The sequence below is a fragment of the Plecotus auritus genome (genome assembly GCF_963455305.1).
Source record: "Plecotus auritus genome assembly, chromosome: 8".
NCBI classification, from domain to species: domain Eukaryota; kingdom Metazoa; phylum Chordata; class Mammalia; order Chiroptera; family Vespertilionidae; genus Plecotus; species Plecotus auritus.
The window spans coordinates 39884429-39896379 of NC_137782.1; the positions used below are offsets into that span (position 1 = coordinate 39884429).

At 46.3% G+C, this 11951-nt stretch overlaps 1 protein-coding gene across 2 annotated transcripts; it reads right to left on the minus strand.

Annotated features, from left to right (window-relative positions):
• Positions 1-3234: 3234 nt before the first annotated feature.
• ADCYAP1 (adenylate cyclase activating polypeptide 1) lies at positions 3235-10781 on the minus strand. Of its 2 annotated transcripts, none has more exons than XM_080684999.1 (6): positions 10147-10781; positions 9737-9847; positions 7502-7633; positions 6969-7067; positions 6178-6228; positions 3235-5921 (listed from the first exon to the last, which is right to left on the minus strand). In XM_080684999.1, exons 2-6 carry the CDS (start codon positions 9844-9846, stop codon positions 5732-5734), a joined length of 582 nt encoding a protein of 193 aa, XP_080541125.1. In that variant the 5' UTR covers position 9847; positions 10147-10781; the 3' UTR covers positions 3235-5731. The 2 variants fall into 2 exon arrangements, with proteins under 2 accessions (XP_080541125.1, XP_080541124.1); XM_080684998.1 differs by having other exon boundaries at positions 10161-10780.
• Positions 10782-11951: the final 1170 nt, after the last annotated feature.

Genomic DNA, 11951 nt, shown 5'->3' on the forward strand with positions numbered 1-11951 from the left:
CCCGGCACCGTGGCATCCAGCCATGCTCACCGCATCTCCACATGGGGACTCAGGCACCATGACTCAAGCACCATGACTCAGGTGTGGGGGCTCGGGGGCTCAGGTGCTGCCCAGGGCCCAGAGGTCAGCTGGGACCTGCCCTTCCACTCCAGACGCTCCCACTTGCATCGCCAGCCAGGTCTAGGGACCTCACCCATGCACGAATTTCGTGCACCAGGCCTCTCGTGAAAAAATAAAGGCCTGGTGGCCTTGTAGCCTTTTGCCTCTATGTGAATTTAAAGTTCATTTTTTTCTTATGGCAGAAACACACCTAATTAATTTGGCATTGATTTCTATGTAGCTTTTGTTGGGGGAGATGTAGTTTGATACATGATTAATACCTAAGTTAAATTCACTCCCTATATATGTTTTGTAGTTGTCCTATTAGAATAAGGGAGAAATGTCATAGTGAATTCTGCAAGTCCTCTCATTATTTCAATCACTCAAAAGAGATATTTATTATGTTCTCAGAAGTGTGTTGTATCATCTATGCCCTTCAGGAGGTCATCTGACTGGGGAGATGAGCCATAGTCTTTCAAAATAGTTAAGGAACAAGGCAGAGCAGTGTGCAATTAAAAATCACAAGAAGTGCTATGGAGAGTAAAGGTCACAGGAAGAGTACAAGGATGGTGATGGGGAATGAAGATACGGTCACTCCGGGAAGCTGAGGAGGATCCCTAGAAAAGGAGGGCTTGAGTTGGACCTTACAAAATGTTTAGGTTGATAGGTAGAAAAAGGACATTCTGGGCATGCAAGAATTGTTGACCGACCAAAGATGAAAAGAAGCCTTTAAGTTTCAAAGATTGATAAGAACCTCTTCTGCTGAAGAAGGAGGATCCATATTGGGGAGTAGTAGGTGGTAAGACTGGCTACACAGTGGGTCCAGAGTATGAAGAACTTTGATCCCTGTGACAGTAGAGGCTCCCCTGGAACATCGTCACATGAGAGGAACATGATAAGAAGGAATTAAAACTGCCAACTGAAGGGTGAACAACCAAGGGCAGGCTGACCAGTTACAAACCAAGGTAGGAAGCCAGTGAGACCATGGGCAGCAGCAAGAGGAATGAGCATCTCCCTTCTTCAAAGGGTTACAATGAAAGAGACGAGTTCAGATTTGATCTTGGTTTCCAGTCTTGTAATGGTGTGAACAGTAGGGCTGAGTTTAAGGTCATAGTGGTGCACCAAGTGAAATCAACTTATAAGTAGTTGGGGGGGATGCGCTCAAGCCAAATTTAGGTAAAATGCAATTGGAAGTAGACTTCTGGATCTGAAGAATTACTGCCAGCTAGCTGCACAGTTTCTATTATTTCAATGGTTTCTCAGTCATGTGATTGAATTTCCTCAACATTATTTATAGGATCACTCTCCTTCCTCTTTAACAGACAGATCCAACCAGAACATATAAGTAAAATAATGCTAACTATGGCCTTAGTGGCCTAAAGGAAATATTGCAATTTTCGAAGAACCTGATGTCCATCCCAGGAGAATATGGCTCATTGATGCATTATTACTTTGTGCAGGCAGCATGACCTGTTACCTATTTAATGTGGGGAAAAACACTCAGCCCCAGCACACATAGGTGCCTACATGTCACTAAATTCTAAATCTATGTGATCTCAAACTTCAGTGCCTATTAATCTAGAATTTTTAGTTATAATACAGATTCACTGTTTCTGTTAGAGCCCTAAAATCTGCATTATTAACAAGTCCCCCAGGTGATCATGTTGTAAAAAAATTATTCTTTGGAAAAGTACTACGTTAATTCCCAGCTGTTAAGCTCTCTCAACCAGCATGCCTCGCCTCTTTTAGGTGTCCAATAAATTGTATTGTATTGAATCAATGTATTCTCAGCCTTTACAGCCTTTAAAACCCATATTATAACTTCTTGGATACCTAAATATATCAAGCCTTCCCATGAAAAACAATTTTTTTTAGTTATCCTACGTAACAGAATAGCCAGTTGCTATACAAATGAGCTTGAAGTCAGACAAATCTGGGGCTTTTCTCTACTTTCTGGACAAGTCATTAGCCCCAATCAAAACAATTATCTTTCTTCATTTTTTTTCCATTTACCACACTAGGACATTATATACAGTATGTCTCCATGGAGTGGAGGTGGGGGAGGGTGTTTAAAGATGACAAAAAACTCCATATCTCATAAAACCCAATGTAAATATGAATTATACTGTATCCATTTCTTTTAACTTACTGCAAATGGGATTTCTAGATCATAAGTTCCTTCCTATATGATTCTGGGCCTTATATACTGAGCTAAGTTCTGTAGATAGTTTTTTAATTCTTGCTGATCTTTTGATTTTTGCTGGTCCTTTAGTATTATTGTGACATATTTACTGACTTATTAATTTACTGCATTAATTTAAAATAAAAATCTGGCAACTTAAATTAAATAATATGACTAATTATAAGTGACTTTCAATACAAAATTTTTAACCCAGATATCATCAAAGACTTCAAAAATAAACACCTCTGAGAAATTTATAAAAATTTCATATGAAGGCTTTGCTTTAAAGTCTGCTAATATAAATTAATAAAACAAATAATTCACAAATAACTTTTCATATTTTGTCCTAGGCTTCAAAGTACATTTTCTTTTAAAGATATTTAACTAACTCTTTGCTTACTTATAGTTTTTTTCCTTCTATCCAAAGCATTTTAATCAGAGATAGTTGTCTATAGGTCTCTAAACATGTTAAAACCTTCAAAATTAATTATTTAAATCATCTTTATACAGAACTTTACAGAGTCCAATTTAGTCTGCAGAGTGACTTGCAAGAAAACAATGTTAGGCTGATATTTTAGAAGCGTAATTATTACGCAGGTACTCTCTCCCACCACTGGATAGTAACTTTCTTAAATACTGAACAATGTATATAAACATTAGGGGATAGAAATCCATCTAAATTGTACATCCTATAAATGTCCCAACATTCGTGCCCATTTATAAGCTTAATATCTCCTCAGGCATCTTCTCTGAGTACCTACTTCCTATTTTTAGTTGAATCCATAACCCATCAAGCAGATATTAAAGCACATTTATGAAAATACATAGATGGTTAAATAAGTATATATCCCAGACATTAAAATTCTTATGGTTGGTAAAGAAAATATAATACTTTAAGAGATTTTTAAAGTAGTTATTTCCTGATGTCTTTTTTCTCCAAACATTAGACGAAGTTGCATTGTTTACAAAAATTTATTCATACAAATTTCACACACTTCATATAACAGTTATCAAAGACCTAATTATAGATAGCATGTGTGTAATACTTGGTTAAGATGTTTTTATAATCATTTGCACACAAAATAAGAGCTTCAAGACTAACATCTACCTAAATTATCACTATATCATAAATCTGCTTTAGGTTAGTAAGGCTCTTGGCATTTCTAAAAAGTATACAAAAGATTAAACTGGATGATCACTGTAAATGCTTGCAACTCGCCACAGAAACACTAAATTAGACTTGATAAATAAAAGGTTAACTAGAGCCCTATTTCACCACTAACAGCTGACACAAATACAGAAAATTCTGCCCATTATCCAAGAAACAAATAATTAAGACTAAAATGCAAGCCGATGTGTTGCAGCATTGTAGGGCCACTAAATAGCCATCTGTGATTCGTGGCGATTTAAAAGGCAAAGAAAGGCACTACAGCTGCAAACTGCGTCCCAGGTCACATTGCCTGAGGAGACTGCAGAATTAAAGAAAGATTGATCCCATACACAGGGCTCAGGCATAGATCGAATGCCTCTGTGCTTTCACTGTCTGCAATGTGATCTCCTGGCAGCATCCATCCCGCCTGGGAATGCAAATTCAATTCTGTTTTCTTTGATTTATGACTTCATACTGATCAAATCCGTAAAGGAAAAGGAAAGGTCCTTTAAACTTTACAAGCTAATGTTTAATCTTTTCTTGTTCTTCTTCTTCTTTTTCAAAAGAATCTGTGCCTGAAAACTGGGAGTTTGTTTTGCGTGTTGTTGCTTGATCTGGTTGTTGGGTGAAGGTTCTTTTGTTTATAGAGATTACTTGATATGTTCAAGAAATTGATAGGAAACAGACAGGCATGCTTTCTGTAGCCAAGAAAGGATACAAAGGGAAGTTCTCAGGGTCTGTTGGAGCTTGTTTACCTTACCCTTGACCACAAATACAAGATAGTACTCATACATAAGATGAGGTTTAAATGATTTATCAGTTAGTAAAACTGAGCAACATGTGGACACTACACATTCTAATTTGACAAAGGTTCGTTTATGAAATAAATTTTACTAAGCAATAAGCCATACTGTAGAAAAATACATTTTACCTACAAACTCAATAAACAAGAAACAAAAGGTTCATATTTAGTGCATAATTACTTAGTGATAACTACATAGGGTTTCCTAAACTTTACAATAAGCACTTGCATCAAACAACAACAAAAGTAAGACACATTCACAAGTTTAAGAGAAGTGAATGAAAATGGTAACCAGTACTTAAACAGTGCAAGAGGGTAGGAAGGCAGAGTCTTCAGAAAAAAAAAGAAAGAAAGAAAGAAAGAAAACACCAAAGAAAAGGGTGGCTCCTACAGAGCAGGGTTCAAAGGGGAGGATCCTGGCCATTTCACAAGATGAGAAGCATGGACAGCACTGGAGAAAAACACATTGTACTTTGCATCCATTTCAAACACCCAGCACCCAGTCAGTCAGGCTGGGGACCTAAGGTGAGGACTCGGCTTAACCCCAGCATCCCAGATCTGGGGCAGCCCCAAAAGAGTCCCTCTCCAGGGTCCTCCTCCTGCTGCCTTATGCTCTGCCTCTTCCAGTATACCTGCATTTCTTTTACCTTGTTCCAATTGCCCTAACCTTGGGATATTGGGTTTCCTGGAAGTACAGAAAAGGGAGCTCCTACTCAAGTCTCCCTTTTCTGTATAATCTCCCAACTCTTGCCCCAAGGAATGGTGTGAATTCTGGGGAGAAACTCAATTTAGATAGAGCTGTTGTTTTATCGGGAGAATTTCCTTGTGGGCTGAGAGTCTAAAGAGAGACAAATACACATAAAAGTAGAATCAAAGAAAGCAGAAGTATTAGAATTGTCACCCAGCGAGGGGGATAGTGCCTGGTTGAGTTGGGCTGGGATTGAAGAAGCCTGCCCCAGAGACTCACTGGGAGAGAAAGCCCTACAGCAATTCTCCCAAATCATTACCTCAAAAATCTCCCTGAAGCAGGGCGTCTTTGTTTATATACAGTAGCAAATGGTCAGTATTAACATCTTCAGGCCTGTTGTGGATAAAAATACTATCCTTTTAATTCCAGTTTACAAAAATAGGAGTAATATTTAAAACAATGATTGTCTATTTTTCTATCTATTTTATATAAATACATAAACAGCTCAGGTGAATTTTCAATCCTGGTGCACATTTTTATGAACTGCTCTCTATTATACTTATATATATTCTTAAATATATATATTTATAATATATATCAATAATTGGTCCACAAAGTATATCTGTGCATTCTCTAGTGCTTTGTAAAAAGAAAAACAATATTATTATCAAAATATTCATTTAATGGCTTTACTTCATACATAAATACATGTTTGGATAGAACACATGAGCGATGACTGTTCCAGTTTGTAAGGAAAATGACTTTTCATTGTGTCAGGGTTGTATACACAAGGTAGCTGGTAACTCATCGCTACAAATACGCTATTCGGCGTCCTTTGTTTTTAACTCTTTGTTTATACCTTTTCCCTAGGACGGCAGCCAAGTATTTCTTGACAGCCATTTGTTTCCTGTAGCGGCTGTAGCTGTCCGTGAAGATTCCGTCTGAGTGGCGCTTGGAGAGCGGATCCGAGTCATCTTTTGCGTTGCCGCTTCGAATGCCACTGTAAGGATAGGGGTCGGGAGACACAGGTTCAATAGCTGCAAGGAGCAGGCAGGCCCCACCCACGAGGGAGCCTGCAGAACGGGCACGGGGTCTTACTACCCTCTGCCAGGCCTTCCTCTGCCAGGAGGAGCTGGAGGGGAGCTGCCATAGAAACCTCTCATTCTCCCTCCCCGCCCAGGATTTCCTGGCACCATGCGCTTAGGAAAGGGGCCCCTTATGAGGTCCCGGCCAAATGCACACAATTTAAGCCTAACCTCTGTCCATGCGATATGACCATCCCGTCCATGCGATTGCGCTGAATTGTCCTAATAGAAAATAACAAAAGAGCCCTAAATGCCACGTAGGCTACTGCCCTGGAGTTTACATCAATCCCGTTATTGCTACCCAGTCAGACACAAGCACTCCCCTTCCGCACGCTAAGTTGTAAAAACGTGATAATAATACAAGTCGACAGGCTGTAAGCAATATTTTTCATCGCGTGAATTATTTATTACGAAAAATGTAATCTGTTTCCCCACGGGCTTTATTAAAATGCTGCCTTCTGCTGAGAGATGCTCCACACAGCCCTGTGCTCTGGGTAGGTCTAGCACAAGCAAAAGCGGTTTCCCTAGGTGTCCAAAGTTGAGGGTTTGTTGGTTTCGATTTGAATTTACAATAAAATAATCTTTTAAGTCAAACTTAGATGAAAGTATAGCAAATCATCCCGCGAAGCTTGAGGGTTTTGAATGACTGAGGGGACTATTTGGTTTCTCTTTATTTTAATTCAAAACGGATCAAACTCCCCGGTTTTCTTGCCCTCTACTTTTCTCTGCTGGATCCCCGAGCTCTCTCGCCAAACTTCAGGTACCGCCTAGTAATCTTCGCAGGTGGCTCGGGGCTGGCCCCGCAGACCCTGCACACCCCGCGGCACAGACTCACCCTCAGCCCCACGTGCACGCAGAACGTAGGAACCGCACCGCCCACCCCGCGCCCGAGCTCCAAACCCACACCCACCTCGGCGCACGCGCGCCACCTCGCGCCCATTAACTCTTTCACAAACTCTTACCCCACGCCCTTGGCCACGAGCTTCTGCAGTAATTTCTTGCGGGACAGCTGGTCCAGCACTTTGCGGTAGGCCTTGTGAAGGATCGCGTGGGCGACGTCTCTAAAGGGGAGGCCAAGTGCGCGCCCAGGGTCATTGCCTCTGTTCCCCAGTAGCTGCCCAGCTCCCCCATCCGCCACCCCCCGCAGGGCACCCTCGCTTCTCGGCGCTCTGGGAAGCTGCCGGGGAACCCCCTGGGGCCCAGAACTCCCGAATAACTTTCTTGGGACGTTCCCGTGAGTGACTTCCAGGAACGGAAGTTCCTTTTGCCCTCCCAGGTGGCAGGTGTGGAGTCTGGGCTCCTCACCGGCGGGCCGGGCGCGCATTCACTGCCACCCCTTGACCACAGACATTTCGCGACTAACTTCCTGTCGCTGTCCTAAGAACCTGGGAGGAGGTAGCCTTGAGGACTTCTATGAAAAAGAACCTACGAGGTGAGCCAACACCTGCCCCTCCCACAACCTCAGCCCCGGGTGCGGAGGCCACACGAGTAGTACCTTATCTCCCCCGGGTGGTTGAGCGCGTGGGCTTCGCGGTGCACAGAGGCGGGTCTCTCCATGCGGGGCGGCTCCAAGTCATAGAAGTTTTGCAGCTGGTTTCCGTCCTCGTCGTACGCCTCATCCTCCGACCTGCAGGGATAGCCCGGCGCAGAAGGAGTGCTCAGTACAAGTGCCTCCTAGGCTCTGCGAGGACCCCCCAAAAATGCGCTCTCTCTGATTTTACTTCCTCCTAAAAGGTCTCCCTCGGAGAACTGCCTCTTCTTCCCGGACAGGGGTCGAGGTAGAGTAAGGAGGAGGAAGCTACATCCAAATGAAAGCCCCACCCCGCGAGGAGGCTCCCCCAATCCTTCTTTTGCGGGGGAAGGGTCGCCCAGCAGGGCCGCAGCCACCCGGGGCACTGGGAAGTCCATGTGTCTCCGCTGACCACGCACACCTGGTCTCGAAAAGGACCGCCCCGCTGCCCGCCTGGTGTCTGGGCCTCCCGGACAAGCAGCGAAGGGCGAGTCCGAGAAAGATCCTAAGAGACCCAAGCAGAGGAGGCCAGGAGCAAAACAGAAAGGGTGGGTGGATGCGGGTGCACAGCGGCCAACTCCGCCAACCACCCCCACCCAGCCTCCGAGCCCAGGGGAGCCCTTTCCCGCACAGATGTAGGTCACGGAGAACCTCCGGCTTCTATTTTGGGCCGCAGAGGATCTGGCAGGAACACGAATAATAGATGCCTCTAAACTTGGTTTGGCGGCGGCTCGTTCTGTGATGTCCGTGCCCTCCGTCGCCTCTCGCCCGGGGAAAGGGCCTATGCAAATAGCTGGGGGGTGAAATGGGACTTTTTAAGTCCACTAAAAAAATTGTGCTCGCTCATCTGTTACGATGGCAAGGCGACGGGACCGCATCGCAACCTTGGGGATCGGGAAAATGGGCAACAGGGGACCGAGAGCCATTCAGAGCGCTGCGGCCTCGCAGTCCCCTTGCCTACCGCCTCCAGCCTGATATAGGACGGGGAGAGGGGGTTAAAACACAACAACTCCTCACTTTGGGCCGCTAGAGAGACTCGGAAATCGGCCCGGTCAAAACTCGCTCCCTGGGAGGGGTTAAAGTCACGCTCCGTAATTCCGCACTCGTTTCCTTCGTCCCTGGAGGGGTAAGGGCAAGGCAAGCACACCCCTTTGCCTGCCTCGCGCCCAGCCTTTCTCAGCCCTGACCCGCTGGCCGGAGCCCCCGGGTCCGCTGGCCACCTTCACCCTTCCCTGTACCCAGAAGCTGGAGTCAGAAACCATCTCTCGGGCCACATCTCTGGTCAGCGGCCCCAGCGTTGTGGGGCGCGGCTCGGAGAAACAGCTCTGCAGGCGTAACTCGCGCTCCTCGCCGCCAGGAGCCGGGAGCACCGTGGGGCGCGGGCGCAGAGCTGCAAAGCGAGCTTTCACTCACCGGGTGACCCGTGGGGTATTCCAGGGCTGACCTGGGGAACCCGACTGATTAGAAACCAGGATTAAGGGGCGGGGGGCGGGGGGAGCCAGGCGTACTCCGCCCGGGGCGGGCAGGGCTGTCCAGATACTGCCTGCCTGCTCGCTTTCTCTTCCCCGCTCCCTGCATCCGTTGCACCTGTTTCTCCCCTCCCTCTCGGACTCATTCTTGTTCTTCCATTCTTGTTCTATCGCTTTTCCTCAACCATGCCCAGCCAACACTCCCCTTCCTCAAGACAGTCTGAGACGCGAAATGCAGTCGGGAAAAAAATCACTTGAAAGAAAGCTCTTCCAGGAGAAAGAAAGAATTGGAAATAGGTGAGAGAGACCCCTCAGCGACAGCGCGGAACCAGCTGTAACAAAGCAAAATCCCTGGGAGCTTCACGCTCAACCTTCGAACCCGGCTTCGGGAGCCGAGGTTCGCCTGACTCCAGCGGAGAAAAGGGGCGGGGGGTGGGGGAGTCAAGCTCCAGGCCATGCCCTGCCCCCCTCCCGCGGGCGGGGCTGGAGGTGGGTAGTTTCTCCTGCCAGAGGTAGCGCGCTCGGTCCACCGGGGCCCCTCGGCTGCCTCGAGCTGGGGGAGGGGCGCCAAGCCGAAGTGGAGTCCGCCGGGTCCTCCAGCTCAGCCGGGGCCAGGGGCGCGCTGCCGGCGGCTCCCTGGAGCGCGTGGGGAGATGGTCGTAGCAGGGACCGAGGAACTGCAGGAGGACTGCGAGGAGGTGTTGAGGGAAGAGAAGCCCAGCCTCGGTTCGTCCGGGCTGCCAGCACCTACCTGATCCCGGGAAACGGGAGTCCGGTGGTGTCCGGCGAGCAGTACACGCTGCTGTGCATTATTATCCCGTAGACCAGCAGGGCCAGCCTTGTTCCGCTACACATGGCCATTCTGTGCGGGACGGGAAAGAGGGCACACAGCTGTCAGGATGCCCCTGGCCTGCCACCCTCCAGCCCCAAGAACTCCCGCAGCTGGGGGTACGGAGCGCAGGGCTCCCGGTGTTGAATACCCCTTAGTGACAGCCCGAGCTCGCCCTGCCACTTCCTTCTCTCTATAGGTAGTTAGAAATAGATCTAGATATCGCCAGACCTGGTGCGAAGGAAAATGAACTAGTACCCTCATGCCGGCAAAAGATGCAGCAGACAAGTGAGCCGTTTGGTTTGGAAAGACTCCCGCCCCCTCCCCCTTACCATTCAGTTCTTACCGCCGCTGGAAAGGGTTTGCTGCCAAGTAGGAAGGTTAGCAAAGCGTTCCTCCAAGTTTCTGCGCTGAAGTCACAACCCAAGAGGCATCGCCGTCTGGTGTCAGTGTCTGGGGGGAAGCCGCAGGAACGAGCAGGAGCAGCAGGAGGAGCTGGAGGACTTGTTTGCTGCGGGCAGGATTCTGTTCAAAAGTTTGTAGACCCACAGAACTAGGAGGGAGCGTGACACCGAGAGAACGGGGCGAGGAGAGGGATGTAGAAGGAAGAAAGAGGAGGCGACAAGCTAACGTGGGGGTGGAGGACAAAGTAACCCAAGTCCACTGGGAAAAAGAAGTAAGTGATTAAGGAAAAGAGGGAAAAATCAAAGGCGAGGAAGGGAAAGAAAGAGGGCCAAGGCAAAGCCGGCGTCCGAGGGAGCCGCCTGGTCAGGCAGCTTCTTGAGTAGACAGTGCCTTCTCCGCTCCGAGGTCCCTCTGGCTGCGGCTTCTTCTGCTACTGCCGGTGGTTACAGAGGTGACCGGCCCTCTGCTCCTATTTATATATGCAGTGGGCAGAAACCTATCTGAACATGGTTTTAGAAGAGACTTCTTTGTCAACATCTGTCTGCCTGTGGCCTTTAAGTACAGAATATTTTGTTGCACTGTTGCGCTCATGAAATGACTTCCTTTTTTTTTTTTTTTTCTCAGTCACGCAATGATCGGGTATCAGAAAAAGACGTCAGCATCCTAGTCCCTCAAGGAACATATTAACTATTCTGTGCTGTCCTCTTGGATGATGAGATCTGGAGTCATCCACTTCCCATAAACACCTTTCACTCACACAATCCAATTTTTAAGAAGTCCAGTTATTTTGATGGTTTTCAATTTTACCCTTTCCTCAAAGATGGGTGAAGAATGCATAGAATTTCGGGCATGGTAAAAATCATGTTTTTAACTACGTTCCTAGTATTTCTCTCTACTTTTCATCAAGCCCCAGCAATCAGAGCTCTGGTCTCTGGAATTAAGCACCATCAAGCTCTCCTATTAATAAATTTAATTTAATCTCCTAATTTCTTGCGTATGTTCTTTCAGATAGACAATTAAATGTGGAAGTCGTTTTGTTTTTAAAGGGAAGTCTTGCAGGATTTTCAGTAAATTGCTAATGAGTCTGGCTGTCGTTGACAGTCTGGCTATGAGTGGATTAATTACAGTAAAGTTGCATCCAGAGCATGGCTCTGAGTACTGAACCTGTTTGGTCACAGATGCTATGAACATTGACAATTGCCCCTGATTCCATCTTTCACCACCGCCTCTAAATCTGAGAATTTGGCAGTGGTGCTATTAATGTGGCAATTCATTGCCCAAGTACCCCACTCCTCAGATACCCTCCTTGCAGTGTCAAAAATGCCCTTAAAGTTGAGAATGGTCCAAGCATTCTAGATTTCAGTAAAGAGCATTCTGTGTCTCCTGTTAGTACTGGATTTAGAGCTCTAGAGATGACCCATTTGGACACTTTCACACTTTCTGTAGCTCTTACTGATTTGAAGAATTGAAAGTGAGAGATTGTGCTTTCCACAAAAATTCAAATTTTAAGAATTTTGGAGTGAGAAATGTTTTTCCCCTTTATTTACAACATGAGTTGTAAACTAGGAAAGTACAAGGATTCGCAGTACAAGTTCACCTACTGAGGGATTCTAACAGGAATCCCTCTGTTGGGGCCGGTAAAAAAAAAAAAAAAAAAAAAAATTAACTGAAAATGACGTGGGAAGAGGAAAGCAATAAGGGAAGACCACAACACCAGGAGACTTCCAAGTCC

What these genes read in the sequence shown, in the direction of transcription:
- ADCYAP1 (XM_080684999.1), bottom strand. Translation starts at nt 9,846, where the DNA reads ATGGCCATGTGTAGCGGAACAAGGCTGGCCCTGCTGGTCTACGGGATA. An exon ending in CTCCCGTTTCCCGGGATCAG is followed by an intron (nt 7,634 to 9,736) that starts GTAGGTGCTGGC and finishes CTATCCCTGCAG; the next exon opens with GTCGGAGGATGAGGCGTACG. An exon ending in AACCACCCGGGGGAGATAAG is followed by an intron (nt 7,068 to 7,501) that starts GTACTACTCGTG and finishes CCTCCCCTTTAG; the next exon opens with AGACGTCGCCCACGCGATCC.